The 17,268-nt window shown below is 43.2% G+C and overlaps 1 protein-coding gene across 2 annotated transcripts in view; it reads right to left on the bottom strand.

The window, feature by feature from the left end:
* Positions 1 to 4,625: 4,625 nt before the first annotated feature.
* DOCK8 (dedicator of cytokinesis 8) overlaps positions 4,626 to 17,268 on the bottom strand; it is a 195,747-nt gene continuing 183,104 nt past the window's right edge. For both annotated transcript variants that reach the window (XM_070431550.1, XM_070431551.1), the window contains 5 exons: positions 15,872 to 16,108; positions 13,365 to 13,508; positions 11,764 to 11,870; positions 5,354 to 5,524; positions 4,626 to 4,932 (listed from right to left, as the gene is read on the bottom strand). In XM_070431550.1, the coding sequence (XP_070287651.1) occupies positions 4,872 to 4,932; positions 5,354 to 5,524; positions 11,764 to 11,870; positions 13,365 to 13,508; positions 15,872 to 16,108 (720 nt within the window). In that variant the 3' untranslated portion in view covers positions 4,626 to 4,871. The remainder of the gene's footprint in view (positions 4,933 to 5,353; positions 5,525 to 11,763; positions 11,871 to 13,364; positions 13,509 to 15,871; positions 16,109 to 17,268) is intronic.

The raw sequence follows: 17,268 nt of genomic DNA, 5'->3' as shown, positions 1-17,268 counted from the left end.
AGACAGGTATAGGGAATTGGCCAGAGTTCTTGGTCCAGAGGCTTTTGGAAGTCACCATCTTTTTCTTATCTTTTCTTTTCTTTTTTTCATCTCACTAATAACCTGTTGGATGACAGAAAAATTTGCTCACCCATGCCTTGTTCTCTCGTTGCATAAAGGAACTGATAAGAGGCAGGGGAGCTGGTTTCTCACCTGTATCCTTTAGGGCTATACCACCTTGAAAATCACACCCTTATCCTTGCTACCGGTGATTTGCTGTCTTCCAATGTGTGGGGGGAAAAGTGAAGGTGGGAGCCATTCTGCTGTCAAGCTAATGTCACAAAGATCGTCATCAAACAGGAACTGGGTTGGCTTCAGTAGCATCATTCCAGGGACAGCCATGCTCCCCAGGATGTGTTCCAGCATCAAGGCCTTAGGGCTCAGGAATGTGATCATCCCACCTGAGGCTGTGCTGCATTCCCTCCAGTAATTCCAAGGCTGAAGACGTTAGTGACCGGCAGAGATTTGGCTTTTGAATCAGGCTCTGTGCAGTTGGGTTTAAGGTTATTAAGGATAAGGTCTAGGATGATTCAAGGGAAAGCACCAGAAAAAAGGGGCGGGGGGAATCCTCTTAATTCTTGTTCATGCATTGATAATAGGTAAAGTCAACAGGAACTGGAAGGCTATTCCTCTGTGGCCAGTTGACCATCCTCCTCCTCTTTAAAGAGCAGCTTTTAACCCAGAACTACAGAAAAGCAACAGCCTTGCTGAAATCATCCCTGAGGGCCACCTCCATTCAATACCTTGATCTTTTGCACGCATTCATTGCGTGTCCACTATGGGCCAGGTACTGGGGATACAATGAAGAGCAAAAGACAATTTTGATATTTGACTCTCCCCACTCAGATCTAATCTTATTCCATTCCCCTAGTCCCCTCATTTGCCTCCCAGTCCCCCCCTTTTCTCCCCCTCACCTCTATAGTTCTGATTCCTGAACCATTTGCACTGTTTTGGCAAAACACTCCAGAGTATGAATTACTGGTTTGGGAAAACACCCTGCTCCATCTCTCCCAGTCCACACTCTTCTTCAGGATATGATAAGCCCTAGGGTTCTCCTTCATATACTTCAGATCCCCTTTACTCCCCTTCCAGGGGATGGTCCTACCAGGCCGGAGTTTGTGAACATGATATGAAATGAACTGTAATCCTTATGTCCACACAAGCTCCTTCTTCTGGATGCGTTTTCTTTAAAGCAAAATGTCCTTCAGAGAGCTCTCGTGGTTTGTTTTCCATCCTTTAGCCCAGTGGTTCTCAACCTTCCCAATGCAGCGACCCTTTAATACAGTTCCTCATGTTGTGGTGACCCCCAACCATAAAGTTATTTTCGTTGCTACTTCATAACTGTAATTTTGCTACTGTTATGAATTGTAATGTAAATATCTGATATGCAGGATGTATTTTCATTGTTACAAATTGAACATAATTAAAGCATAGTGATTAATCACAAAAACAATATGTAATTATATATGTGTTTTCCGATGGTCTTAGGCGACCCCTGTGAAAGAGTCATTCGGCCCCCAAAGGGGTCACGACCCACAGGTTGAGAACCGCTGCTTTAGCCACTCTTCCTCATTCCCTGCGGAACTGCCAGTTCCTTAGCCCTGTGGATTGAGTTGTTATTGATCCCACTTCTAGTGCAAGGAGAGAAGCTTGCTTATCATGAACCACTCCAATTAGAGTGAACCCAAGGAATTTTACTGGGAATTCTGGAATACAGAACTTTTCCTCTTTGTGGAAGTTGGTGGTATGAGGTTGTGAGGCTCAGGACTGCATTTGTTATGATGAATGAGCCTGGAATTTCCAGGGACCTCTGCTGAAAGCCTGGGGATGAAGCCAACCAAGAGGAAGCAGAGATGAAATGGATCAGGAGTTGATGCGTGGGTCCCGAATCAAACTGGGTCTGAACCATTGCTACTTCTGGATTATTCAACTAAGTGAGCCAATGAACTCAACCACCCATTTAAAATACTGATTTAAGTTTGATTTTCTGTCTCTTATAAAAGATCACTGTCCTTAGGGTAGGGCTTGCCAAGGGTGTAGCAGTGGTCTGGGTTGTAGATGTTTCTTGAGGGTGATCACCCAGCCTTCTGGGAGGGACTCAGAGTAGCCAGAGCTCCAAGGCTGGTCATCTCTAGCGGCAAGTCGTTTTGTCCATTTATCCCAGTGAGACAACAAATGCAGAATTTTAATGTACACTATTATGGTGATTTTAAAATATGTTAAAGTTATTTAACAGTCCTCTGTTCAAAATTTAGAGCCTAATTCTCCTCCTCTGGGATGTGGACTGATCTTGGTGGTTTGCTTCTGGCAGACATGAGGGACTGTGATTTCTGAGGCTAGGCCATAAAAGATATTGCCACTTTTGTTTTGCTTCTCTTGAAGGACTCACCCTGAGGGAAGTAAGTGGTCATGTCATGAAGGCTCCCTGTCTTTGACTACTGACTTGCAATCATAAGGACCAATGCCAGCCCTAAAAGGTTTTTGTTAAAATAAATCTGTTGTCATGGATAGGACTGAATAGAATTATAGACTTTAAGACAATGTATGTCAGGAAAGTCCAATCAGGTCTATGCAGTATATTCATGTTTCATTTTTCCGAGATTCTTAAGAGATAGTGACAACTGCACCCTTTACCTTGCTGAAGGACAGGAGGCATGAAATTAAAGCTTTGAAAATTGGACTGTCCAGGATAGCAGCCACCTGCCACATGTGGCTCTTAAGCACTTGAAATGTGGCTAGCCTTAATTGATATTAAGCGTTAGATGTAAAATCTGTAAGTGTAAAATATATACATACATATTTCAAAGACTTGGTATGAAAGAATGTAAAATACTTCATCAATAATTTTTATATTGATTGCATTTTGAAATGACAATATTTTGCATAGATGAGATTAAATAGAACATAGTATTAACACTCATTTCACTTATTTCTTTTTATGATTATTTTTCATGTGGCTTGCACTATGTTTCATTGGACAGTGCTGTTCTAGAAGCAGGCCTCCTTACACTCACTTATTCACTTAGTCATTCAACCAATATTTATTGAGGATCTTCTGTGTGATGAGCACTGGGCCAGGGAACAGCAATGCAGCAGTGAACACAGTTCCTGCACTTGGGCAGCTTGTGGCACCAACTGTGTGAAAAAAGATACCAACAGGTATCTTAAAGCAGGGACATTTAGTCAGGAATATCCTAGGTTATTAGGATTATTAGGGCCTGCAGCATTAAAAGCCAGCCCCCTATAACTTAGCACCTAACCCTGTTGTTTGAGAGCAGAATAGAATAGGTGCTGATAATGATGGCCATCCCGAATCCCCCAGGAAACGTTATATTCCATAGGCCTGTTGTAGACTGCTGTGTGTTACGGCTATGCGCATACAGAGCCTCTTCCTCACTAAACGGAGACACTTTGGAGGGTAGTGACAATGGTATTTAACCTTCATCTCACTCAGCAGTTCCCACACAGAAGATACTAAACAACATATGTAATGATATGAAATATACATCATGTATACTCATTTAAGAAAGCAATTAAGTATATAATATAGTTTAAAAAGAGTTCTGCCCTGAATGCTTAAAAAACAAAGTTTGTCACTTAAACTTAAGCTTTAGTAATTAAAAACAAAAAAAAGTCCCTCTCCCGATATAAATTCATGCAGACCTGATGATATAAACAAAAAGTTCTGGCATATCCAAATTAAATTCTGTCTCAGGAGCACCAAGAATAAATATTGCAGAAGAGGTCCGACCCTGGACAGCACTGATTGGCCAAGGCCACAGTCACCCATGTTTCTTCTTCTCTGAAGTGCTGTGCAAAGCATTACGCGTTGTCAGTACAAAAAGCACAAGTTGCAAGGGGAAACTTTTTGTTTACAACTCTTAGTACATTTTTAATACCAGTCAAGGTAATCAGTCATATTAAAAATATATAATTTAATTCTCAAATAATAATTTTGTTCATCTTTCTCCTAAAGTACATTGTCACAAGAAGTCAAAGAAGACTGTATGTGATATGCATATGCTAGCGTACAGCACAGTGTGCTGATATGAAAGCAGAGATATTTCCCTTTTATAAAGATAAACTTGGTCCCACTGAGGAGGAGAAGAAAAAATGCAAAGCACCGGGAAAATGGTTTCAATTTAAGGGAATGCCGCTCAGAGTACCATGTATCTCCTAAATCAGTGCAAGTGTGTTCCTCTAGAAACACAGGTTAAATTAACTTACCAGTAACAATAAAGCAAAAACAACTGTATAACAATAGTTCACCGCTACCAAAAGGGTAACGAGGTCACAAATAATTAATCTGTCCCCAAGTTTCCAACCATCATGATTCTTAGATCCTTAAGGCCCTCACAGATTTGTTGAACATGGTTTGCACCCCTGCACGCTCACCCTCTTTTCCCATAAAGAGGGGATGCATGAGGTTCACTTTGAATAGGCTGGTGGGCAACTTTTCCATTTTCCCTTGGGAAATTTGGATTGATCCTCTAAATCCTAATACGGGCCAGAGGAAAGTCACCTTCCAGGTAGACAGTAACTGACCACTCAGCAGGAGACGTGTTTATGACTTGTTTTGTTCAACACTGTGGAAAACGATTCTTTAATAAATACACAGGCATTCTGATTAACCACCCTCAGCTACCCTCACCGCCCCCTCCCAAATGGAAAAAATACCCCATGGGGTCACTTGGACCCCAAATCTTCTAGATTGCTGTCTGGCCAGGGAACATGAGTCTGTCCTGCATGGCCAACGTCCAGTGGTTTCAGTACCGGTGAGTCCTTCTCTGGGGTCGCAGAGCCTCAGTCTCTGTGGGTGTAGACAGCCTTTCTTAGCTGCCTTGTGACAACTGGGTTTCACATTTCCTGAAACTCGATCTGTGGAAGGAGTCTCTGAAATTAAGGAGAGAGAGAGAGAGAAAGAAAACAGAGGTAAGAAAGATCAATTCGCTTTTGAAAGAGAGGGAAGGGGAAATCACCCACTAGAAAAGGACATCAATCACGGGGTACTCAGTAACTAATAAGAGAAGGTGTGAGATCCCTTCACACTGTGCCAGAAAATACACGGGCGGGCGGTAAGTCAGCCTGGGAAGATGGCTGGCCAATGGCCAGCAGGAGGGGTCCCAGTGAGGTTAGGAGAAGGGACAGGGGGCATCAGGATGGAAGCAGAACAGACTGAGCTCAGGCAGCTCCCCTGACTCTAGCCCATTCCCAGCCCTCCCTCTGAGCCCGTGTGCAGTGGAGCGTGCCCTGTTGCTGGGCCCCAGGCCCTTATCCTTTACCCCAGGAAGAGGCCTTCTCCGCCAGCTCTTACCTCTTTTGACTTTCAACTCTGAATATCGGCTTGTAGAGATCTGGAATTTTCCGCTCGATCATGGGCCTGAGGTTCTCTTTCAGCTTGTTGTAGTTCTTTTTGAGTTCCTGCTGATATTCCCTCTGGTCAGCTGTGATGAGACGCTTGTTTTTCTCCACGGCCTCACCACATCTGAGATACACATATCAGGGTGGGGAGAAAATGAGGTTTCATTTCATAGGTGTTTGAAGCATTTAGAAATAAGGGATGACGATATGATTAACTTTTTTGTTGTTGTCGCTGTTAATTCTCACCTGAGGATATTTTCCCACTGATCTTTAGAGAGAGTGGAAGGGAGAGAGACAGAGAGAGAAACATCGATGTAAGAGAGACACATCGATTCGTTGCCTCCCATACATGTCCTGACCAGGGCCAGGGATCCAGTCTGCAACCAAGGTATGTGCCCTTGACTGGAATCAAACCCAGGACTCTTCAGTCCGCAGGCCGATGCTCTATCCACTGAGCCAAACCTGCTAGGGCTCAATTAACATTTCTTGAGTAACCCTCGGAGTGTTTGCAAACTTGACAGCCTATCAGGATCATCTGGGTAGCTTTTAAAAATGCAGATTTCTGGCCCCACCTCAGACTTGATGAATCAGAATCTCTCAGGGGCAGCACCCAGGAATCTGTATTTTTGAAACGTTGCCCAGGTGATACTGATGCTCTGATTCACTATGTGCTAGGCGCTATTCAAGGAACTTCACATCCATTATCTGGTTAATTTTTTCAGCAAACCTGGGAAGTCTATGTTTATCTCTATGTTGTCCCTGAAGCTCAAAAATGTTAGGTTCTTGCCGAAGATAACACTGTGAGGAAGTGGTGGATTCAAGATTCAAACTCAGGTCACTGAAGAATGGAACCTCTTATGCTCACAAAAAGGTCCCCGTGATTTATGGTGACAGGGCAGACACAGCAGGTGCCATTCAGGCCCCCCCTGCTACCTACACATGGAAATGCTGAGAAAGCACAGCAAACATTTGTTGAAAGAGAAGGGGAAACCCCAGGTGCCAGAAAGGAAGAGAAAAAGCAAAATCAAAGAGACAGCAGAAGCTGGTACCATGGCAGACGCAAGGAGGACCGCCTGTTAGGATGCTAAAATTGCCTATAGGGCATGGAGGCTGGAGCAGGGGGTGGATTTCAGAGTCCACACAAGGTAAGTGAGGAAGCCTTGGCCAGGGCAAAGTGGGATTCTGCATATGCCGCATGCTTATAGTTCAGAGCCCTGAAAAGCTACCCCATCTGTGAAAAAGGGTCTAGAAAAAGGCTGCAAACTGTCCAGAGAGGTGGAATGAAAGTTTATTATCAGTTTGGGGCCATTAATAGGAAAGAAAGTCACCTAAAGAATCTGAAATTCTAGGCTTGCACCACATGTGGGTATGAGTTACTAATTTACATTCCTCTCTTGTGGGTGCTCCCATTAACTATAAAACCAGACCAAGATTATTAAAATACCTAAGGCTCAGATGGGAATAGATGTAAGGCTGCTTTGGAGGAACAGTTTCTCAATCAGGGCCCATGGGCTACCCTCGATAGAACAACCCTTACCAAAGATGAACTCGCAATAAAAAATTACAAACCACCCGAGGAAACCAACTACCATGAGGGAGAACCAACAGCTGCAACAAGGAGGAGAATTACCCCAATAAGAACCAGAGACAATGGAATAATGTAGAAAAACCAAAGTTAATATAGATGTCTAAGCAGAGGTATAAAATCCATGATTTAAAAAGTGGAAGATGCCGAAACCGGTTTGGCTCAGTGGATAGAGTGTTGGCCTGTGGACTGAAAGGTCCCAGGTTCGATTCCGGTCAAGGGCATGTACCTGGGTTGCGGGCACATCTCCAGTAGGAGATGTGCAGGAGACGGCTGATCGATGTTTCTCTCTCATCGATGTTTCTAACTCTCTATCTCTCTTCCTTCCTATCTGTAAAAAATCAATAAAATATATTTAAAAATAAAAAAATAAAAAGTGGACGAGTATGAAAAAAGAGACCAGGAAAATTTCAGAAAAGAACCAAATAGAACTTCTAGAAATAAAAATGTAGTCACTAAAATAAAGAGAAAAATCTCAATGGACAGGTTAAACAATAAACTAGACACAACTGGAGAACTCATGAACTATGTGACAGATCTAAGGAAACCATAAAAGAGATAAAAAAAAATTTTAAATGTGAAAAAAATGGTTGAAAAATCTGGAGATACCATGGAGATGCCCGATCCACATCTAAAAGAATGTTTAAAAGAATGCAAAACGAGTAAGAGGCAATATTCCAAGATAACAGCTGATAATTTTCCAGAATTAAAAAGAGACAGAAATTCTCTAATCAACAAAAGCAGACCGATACCTAGCCCCACCATGGTGAACCTGCAGAGCATTAAAGAAAAAATATTAAAAACTTGGGTTTATTGCCTGGCCAGTATGGCTCAGTGGATTGAGCATCAAACCCATTGCATCAAGAAGTCACCAGTTTGATTCCCAGTGAGGGCACATGCCCGAGTTGCCGGAGGTGTGTGCAGGAGGGGGTGTGCAGGAGGCAGCTGATCGATTTTTCTGTCTCATTGATGTTTCTAGCTCTCTCTCCTTCTCCCTCTCTCTCTAAAAAAAATCAATAAAACATAAAAAACACAAACTTGTGTTTATCGAACTTGTGGATAGTCAAGCCTAGTTTTTTCATGGTTCCCACAGTATGGTATATACCAAGGAAGAAACTCATATTATTTAAACATAATAAATCTTGCCCTTTATACTGTTCTACTCGAGGGAATTTACAAATCGACAAACCTTGAAGGGACAACATAATGGGTGAAATTTAGTCATCCTTCAGATGACTAGGATTCCGGTGATCAACGTGGTTTAAACTGTTTTCCTAACAGTGTTGCTAAATTTCACTTAAGTTATGGGGATACTCAGACCTGATTATCAAATTCTTCCTGTTACCACTGCACACATTTTCAGGATGACAGTGGGGCAGGGGAAAGCTACCTGGCTTAGGCAAAAATAAGTCTATGGCCGTAGCTTCATCACAGAATTAGCCTACTGTGGAACATGAAGTTGATTTAACTCAGCCAGGAGCTAAAAGAACTTCCTTAACTGGATTTTCATTCATCTTTTAAGTTTGACATTAATTGAAGCAAATTGTAGGATATCTAAGGTTATAGATCAAAGATTTCAAGGAAGGGGAAGGAAGGGCATATAGTCTTTGAATCCTGAGAAATCGACATCGCCCTTGTTATTTTTTATGGCTTCTTACCGGACAGTTAGGAGCTACTACATATGTAAAATACAGTCAGTTTCAGGGTGACTCTGAGGCCCAGGTTTGTAGCACAGGAGGACTACAAGAGGCCGGCGGGAGCTGACTGCTAACTTGAGGATATCTACTCTAACACAAAGGTAGAATTAACTAAATCCTCTGTAGTCTGTGTTACCAAAAGGAACAATAGCTAGCTAACATATACTATGTACTCTCTGCCCTAGCCTGGGCTAAATGCTTTACATGCCGTCAGAGATGGGGTTGAAACCCAGTCGCTACTCCTCAGCGCAATGACAGCCATTGGAATCCTGTTTTCTCATCTTTAAATGCTTAGTTTAAATCCTTAAACTAAGATATTGTATTTCCCAAAGTGCCAAAATCTCCTGTTTGATGAACTGTCTATAAATACATGGACAATAACTTCTCTCAGGCTGTTCACAGATCAAAAAAATTAATTTGTTATGGAAGAGCAAATCAAGGGAGGATTTAATGTGTGGAAAAATTAGCATTCACTTTAGGCTAAAGGTGAAATACATTAAATGCATCAGAAAGGGTACATTTTGAAACTTAAAATTTAGCTCTTAGTAATTATGGAAGTTTATTTACCATATCCTCTTTTTACTGTAGGTATTGAGGAACAGACTTTTAAAAAAATTCTTTATTGTTTAAAGTATTACATAAATCTCTTTTTCCCCCCATTGACCTTCCCCAGCCACTCCCACCCTCCAGCACATGCCCTCACCCCCCTACTGTCTGTGCCCATTGATTATGCTCATATGCATGCATACAAGTCCTTTGGTTGATCTCTTACCTCCCTCCCTGCCCCCCACCCCCACCCTGCCTTCCCTCTTAGATTGGACAGTCTGTTCGATGCTTCTATGACTCTGGCTCTATTTTTTTTCATCAATTTATTTTGTTCATTATATTCCACAAATGAGTGAGATCATGTGATATTTGTCTTTCTGCAACTGGCTTATTTCGCTTAGCATAATGCTCTCCAGGTCCATCCATACTGTTCCAAATGGTAAGAGTTCCTTCTTTTTTGCAGCAGCAGCATAGTATTCCATTGTGTAGATGTACCACAGTTTTCTAATCCACTCATCTGCTGATGGGCACTTAAACTGTTTCCAAATCTTAGCTATTGTAAATTGTGCTGCTATGAACATAGGGGTGCATATATCCTTTCTGATTGGTGTTTCTGATTTCTTGGGATATATTCCTAGAAGTGGGATTACTGGGTCAAATGGGAGTTCCATTTTTAATTTTTTGAGGAAACTCCATACTGTTCTCCACAGTGGCTGCACCAGTCTGCATTCCCACCAGCAGTGCAAGAGGGGTCCTTTTTCTTCACACCCTCACATTTTCAGAACTTTTCTTTTGGGTTTGAAAACTGCTAAAATCTAGTCAGGATGGTTAAGTAACATTGCCAGTCAATTGTATGCTGTAAATTACAAGCCTTAGGGATGGGATGTTCTTTTTTCTAACTGGAAAAGGAAATGATGTAGTACAACATGTTATTCTACTACTGAAAATCTTTAATGATTTGCTGGTTTCTAGAATAGTGTAAGTTTATATATATACTAGAGGCCCAATGCACAAAATTTGTACATGGGGTGGGGGGAGTCCCTCAGCCCAGCCTGCACCCTCTCGCAATCCGGGACCCCTTGGGGAATGTCCGACTGCCAGTTTAGGCCCGATCCCATGGGCAGTCGGAAATCCCTCTCGAAATCCGGGACCTGCTGGCTCCTAACTGCTTGCCTGCCTGCCTGCCTGATCACCCCTAGCTGCTTGCCTGCCTGCCTGATCACCCCTAACCACTCTGCCTGCCTGCCTGATCGCCCCTAACTGCTTGCCTGCCTGCCTGATCGCCCCTAACTGCCTCTGCCTCGGCCCTGCTGCCACAGCTTCATCTGGAAGGATGTCTGGAAGGTCGTTCGGCTGTCTGGACTAATTAGCATATTATGCTTTTATTATTATAGATGCGAGAAGAATAAGCCATGAGGGTGAGATCCACATGATGGATGAATGGCCTTAGGAGAAGAAATGCCAGAGAGCTTTTTCCCTCTTCCTGTCTCCACCACGTGAGGATGCAGGGAGAAGGTGGCCATTTATAAGACGGCAAGAGGGTCCCCACCAGGTACTGAATCTGCCGACACCTTCATCCTGGCCTCCCAGCCTCCAGCACTGTGAGAAATCAATGGCTATTGTTCAAGTCACTCGATCTATGGCATTTTGTCAGACCAGCCGGAGCTGACCAAGACAGAAATATAAGAAGAAAATTTAAACACAGATTGGCACCAATTGCAGTGTCTAAAAGGGTTCTGGTGCTTTGGGGAGCAGAAAGGGCGGAAACAGAATGTTGTATCTCTCCATCTTGGGTCCTGAAACCCTGAGGTGTTTTTTTCTTATCGTAGGAAAAGGTAGGAGGGAATCGAAGTCCCAACTTGGCAGCCATCTGAAGAGCTGCAGAGTGGGCTGCAGCAGTGGGCCTGCCAGCTTCTTTATGGCTGAGTCAGAAAGGCCAGGACCTGCTGCAGTGCGCCTGGCCCGAGTACATTTCCGCTATTAGTAGTCAGTGTCGGAAGGTGCACTTATATTCACCCTGCATATCTGGGCTCATCGACCTGCAGCCCAAGTCTGCGGAGAAGCTGGGGCTCACTCGAGGGAAAACCCGAGTGCTGTTCACTGCCCCAGACATTTTCCACTCCTGCTCACCTCTGCTGCCTGAAAGCAGGTGGGGGGGGGGGGGGGGGGGCGGAGAGAGAAATAACAAGATCCAAACCACTGGACAAAATCGTTACTCTATTCATTAAAAAGCTGTCACCCGCAGATTGGACCTGAGAAGCAATTAAGCAATGAGGGGAAAGGAAGGCTCCACACCTACCACTAGTATTGAGGTTGCAACTGACAGATCATAACATTTAACAATTGTAAATGTACATGTTGATGAGTTTTACTGAATTGGGTGAGTTTTACTGGAGATTCTGATTCAGTAGGTCTGACTGGTGCCTGAGAATTTGCCTTTGCTGCAAGTTCTCAGGTGCTGCTGACACTGCTGGCCGGGGGACCACGCTTTGGGAACCTCTGCTCTACTGAACTCCTGGCCATTTCCCTTCTTACCGCATGATGAATTCCTTAAAGCATAATCTCAACTTGTTGTGATGTCGATAGAGTTTTGGGTCAGCTGGAATTTCGGCCAAAAACACTTGGGCTACTTCCAGTGGTCCCTGAAGGAGAAAGTAGGAAAATAATACTCACATTGGAAATAAAACGACATTACTTGGAAGAAAATCTTGGCACGATTTCTTAATTTGAACATTTAATTTTGTAGTTGGTTTGATCAAAACAAATAAAAATATAAAGGGAGGTCTTAAACTCTTCAGGGATCTTTGATCCTCAAGGAGGAGTCTGGAGTTTTCAGAGAATACTCAGAAGCATAAATGTATTTTCTTAATCAAATGCTACTAATAATAGGTTTCTTTGAACATATAAAGATAACGATACTACATCGAAGGGTATGTGCTTTGAGTTGCTTTTATAAAAATGGAGATTGTCTTGCTCCTTCCATTCAGATTCATTTGCTCAGTTGCCCTAGAGGGGAATGTAGAATACATATGTAGTCCACGGTTGTGGGCTGATACAGTCTTCTATTTTCATCAAAGGATTGGGACTTACAAAAGCAAAAGCTTCCTAATATTTTCTGATCTTGGAAATATAATAGTCATTTCTCTTCTCTGCTAGTTTTGTTCCCTTGACGTTATGTGGACACAGAATTTTGCAGGGGAGTCCAATTGTGCTGAGTGAGGAAAGAGTCACAGTGCTCAAGAGTTTCTGAGTGTGGAGGTGTGGACAAGAGCGGATTTAGGTCTGAAATTAAACTGGTCCAGTGGACAGAGTACTAAGCTGGCATCTTCCTCCATCTGAGACTGGGTTAATTAATCCATGCTGAATTTGGGAGTCAGGATTCTAATGGGTCTGAGAAGATCCAGTCTGATCTAACGTGGCCCAAGAAGCCTGGTCCCAGGTCACTCCTGGTTAGCAAGGTTCCTGGCATGCTGGCTTCATCTGATGACTGACCCAGAAGTTGCATGTTCCAGACCCTTTCCTCATTCTCCTATAGGTTTCTTAGATTAGCCTCAAGCCCTGCAACAACTCTGGCTAAATTGGTCACGACTAAGCATTCTTCAATAGGACCCCAGGTCTCAATCATATTGCTGAGTCTGGTCCCAAGTCAGAAAATGCTACTCCTTAGATAAGCAGTTCTCAACCTGTGGGTCACGACCCCTTTGGGTGTTGAACGACCCTTTCACAGGGGTCACCTAAGATCATCGGAAAACACATATATAATTACATGTTGTTTTTGTGATTAATCACTATGCTTTAATTATGTTCAATTTGTAACAATGAAATTGGGGGTCACTACAACATGAGGAACTGTATTAAAGGGTCGCGGCATTAGGAAGGTTGAGATTAGGAAGGTTGAGAACCACTGCCTTAGATGGTCCACTCAATCTCCAGGATTTCTTTTCTACCTTGGATTGTTGCATAAGCAGAAGAGGTCACTCAAAGTGTTCTGAACCTCACAAGTCTTCAGCCCAAATTGAGGAACATTATTTGTGTGCTGATCAGACTCCCCATGAACCTCAAGGAAGGAAGGTGCAAACATATGAAAATCAAAATAATAAGAACCAGAGGAGCTGTCACTAGCTCATTTTGCTGACCTGATTCACGGTAGCTCCAACGGAGCCCTGCAGCACCATCTGAAGCATCTTGGCGTCAGGGGGCTCTTGGTGAATGGCAACTGCCAGCTGCAGGGTCTTCTTCTTCATATCTTCAATGGCAACTTCGATTGGTGTCAAAACAAACTGAACATAAGACAGAAATGTAGGAAAGTCACTTTCAGATCTTATAAGCCATGGAAAACCTGGAGCTATGACAGAGGGCACCTGGGTTTGAAGAGAAACTAAAGAGGCTTTCAGAGTAATTTAAAATAATCTGGAAAGGTTAAAAGGAAGGAAGGGCCTAACATTTTTTGAGTGCTTATTATGTTCCAAGAACTTTGCATACGCTTATTATTTACTCCTTTAAACAACCTCCTTATTTTCTCCATTTTATAGTCCAAGAGGGAGTTGTAAGGTGAAGACAGTGCCATAAAAATGACACAGGTAGTAAGTGAGAAGGCCAGAATCTGATCGTAATAATGTCTACATTTAAAATCCATGCTATTAAAAATAGAGCACTCAAGATTTTCTTTCCCACTATAACTCAAGATTTTGGCATCAGGTGTGCCTTCCCCAACTACCCTGAAGGTGCATTCCTAGTAAACAGAATTCTCTTAAGGGTCAATCTGCTGGCTGCTAAGCTCTGCTGGTTAAGGATATGATCCTTCCTGAATGTTATGAGTGAATTCATGTCCCCCTAAGTTCCTATATCAAAGTCTTAAGCCCTAGTACTTCAGAATGTGGCCTTATTTGAGATAAGGTCTTTACAGAGGTAACCAAGTTAAAGGTGGTCATTAAAAAGGGCCCTAATCCAGTATGACCTATGTCCCTATAAGAAGAGGACATCAGGACCCAGAGACATGCATAGAGGGAAGATAATATGAAGACACAGGGAGAAGGTGGCCATCTACAAGTCAAGGAGAGAGGCCTCAAACAGATCCTTCCCTCACAGCCCTCACAAGGAACCAACCCTGCCAATACTTTGAATTTTGACTTCTGGCCTTCAGAACTAGGAGGCAATAAATACAGCAGATGCCTTCTGTTATTTGAGCCACGCAATGTGGGACTTTGTTAAAACAGCCCTAACAAATGAATATATTAAAGTTCTCAGAGAACAACAGATGGCCAAGAAAAATTATAAAGGCTCCTCTTGGGACCATGGGTTTATTTTTGTGCTATGCCTTTATGTCCTAGTGTTCCAAAGTCCAAAACAATAAGAAATACAGCAGATGCCTTTGAACCCATCCTCCTCTTAACGGAGTCACTAGTTCAGGCTTTCCTTGCCCTTGTGAAACCCACTATCTGACGCGCTTGCTGAACACCTGAGCATGTGGGCCACTCTCCAGTGAGCTCAGTCACTTCTGCTTCTGCCCAGTGAGGTGTGTAGTCATCACAATTCACCTGTGTTTATTAACCAACTTGATTATGCCTGTTATACTTGTTATTTGAATGACCTAATCTAATAATGCTCAAACTATGGGTGTGGAAAGGGCAAGAGTTGTTTCTATGAAAACCAAGCTGATTGCTTGGGCAAAGCATTATGAAAAGTAGTTGCTATAAAAATTCCTGCCATATTAGGTGTGCACAAGACAACTATAAAAGGCTAGGGTTAAAAAAAAATTCATAAAAATCCAGGAGGATTCTGCCAGCAAGTATCTTTAAACTCTCACTCTGCTTTATGTAAATAAAAACTGAAAGTTATAGACAGTGCATTATGGGTGGGGTTTACATAAGACAATGCTGAATTGTGATAGCCCAACCCCAAATCACAGAGAAGGTTTGGCCCTGTATAAAATAAATGACAAATAAGTGTACATGGATGTGTTTCAAAGTAAAACTAAAATGTTTAAAATACGGTTAATTTTGAACAATCTGTGGCCTGAGATACTTTCTTGATCAGTCCCATGGATGAGACGTCTCCCGTACACAGAACCCCAGAAGAGAGAGGGGTCCTTCCTGTCAGTGTGCAGATGAGGAAACTGAATGAAGACAGGGGGCTGAGCAATGTCGCAGGAGGAAGCTGGGCCTGGGAGGCCGTGGGCCTCCTTATCCACTTTGCGTGGAGCCCTTCCTCCAGCTTCACCCCTTGGCCCTGGGGCTGCTTGCCTGCCGTTCCTGTCTCTAATAACTAACCACCCGACTGCGCCTAACTCACCTGTAAGCCTTTACAGATATAAAGACTTAACACAAAGTGTTTAAAATGTAAATATATACAGTTCATACAAATGTATCATTAAAATACATATTTAAATTATAATTCTGTAAACATTTATATTAAAGATAGAACTTTAAAATAGAAACTACTTAAATATAAAGTAGTGCTATGAAATACGTAGCTGCCTCAATGGAATTCCCTGGCACCACAAGAATGAGAACAGCCACTAAAATGGTATTTCCAGTGTGTCCCTTTTTAGACTTTACTCCAGTCTGCCATGAAGGAGGGTTGTGTTGCCCACTCATTCAGTGACAGCTTCAGTCCAGAGCCCATCCCCAGCGGGGACCATTACCTCCTCCTTCTGGATGACGCTGATGCGGGTCTTGATGTAGGGGAAGGCGTGCATGGTGGTCAGCACGGTATTCCGCCGGTACTGCTCATGCAGCTCTCCCCGCGGCCGCCCCTCCAGGGTGAAGGGGGTGGTGTACATGAACCTCCGCAGATTGAAATTCTTCTCAAAGTAGGTTACCCTGTCTTTCATCTCATACTCATCAAAGTAAGGCTCCACAAAAGTGATTTGTATGTAGGCCTGAGGGAGAAAAGGTAGGGGAAGGAGGAGATGAGCGATTCTGCAAACAGCCAGCCAGGACGCACTGGAGAGGCATGCTGGAACCAGCGCCGAGGCACCACCCTCTGAGTTCCCTACGGCCACAGAAGCTGAGTGCATCAGGGAAACTTCAGCAATCAGCCAGGCCTCCTCTCCACCCCAGGGAGAGAGAGCACAGCGAGAAGGAGAGGGCAGTGTGTCTCTGTAAAGTCACACCCACAAGCCACCCCTCGTGACTGATCCAACTGGAACTTGGTATGAGAGTTTGCAAACTGCTAGTCCAAAGAGACAAACTTTCCTTCCCAGAACAACCATGACTGCTGCACATTTGGTAGCATGGCCAAACGAAATGAAATTGACAACACCAAGTGCTGACAAAGATGGGGAGCAGCTGAAACTTTCATACACTGACAGTGGGTCTGCAGAACGGTACAGTCACTTTACCAAACAGTTAGATTACACTGACCACACGACCCAGCAATCCCACTGCACGTGCATCCCCAAGAGAAATGGAAACATATGTTCAAGTGAAAACCTGTACACAAATGTCTGCAGCAGCATTATTCAGAATAGACAAAACTAAAAACAACCCAAATGTTCCTCAAGTGGGGAATGGATAATCAAATGGTGGCACATCCAGGCAATGGGATACTACTCGGCAATACAAAGAATCAAACTACCACAGCATGGATGAGTCTCAAGTGCACTGTGCTAAGTGAAAGAAACCAGACTCAAAAGGCTATCGTGGGATTCCATGGATTTCCTGTAGAATGTCATTGACATGACGTTCTGGAAAAGGAACAACTGCAGAGACAGAATACAGATCAGTGACTGGCAGGGGCTTAAAGCAAAGGGAGGAAATGGCCACAGAGGTGCAGAGGGAAATACTTTGGGGTGATGCAACTTTTACATATCTTGATCATGGTGGTGGTTACATGTGTTTGTCAAAACTCATAGAACACCAAAAGAGCCAATTTTTATTGCATGTACCCCATTAAAACACACACACACACACACACACACACACACACACACACACACACGCAGAGTGAATGAGGGCACTTAACTAAGAAAGAAGGTCTCTTTAAAAAACTACAACAATGACGATGACCATAGCGTTTACAACATCCGCTCACTGAAAT

Source organism: Myotis yumanensis, unplaced genomic scaffold (genome assembly GCF_028538775.1).
Source record: "Myotis yumanensis isolate MYYU_CA2020_CCGP unplaced genomic scaffold, mMyoYum1.0.hap1 SCAF_12, whole genome shotgun sequence".
Taxonomy (NCBI): Eukaryota; Metazoa; Chordata; class Mammalia; order Chiroptera; family Vespertilionidae; genus Myotis; species Myotis yumanensis.
This window is presented reverse-complemented; position numbering and strand designations above follow the sequence as displayed.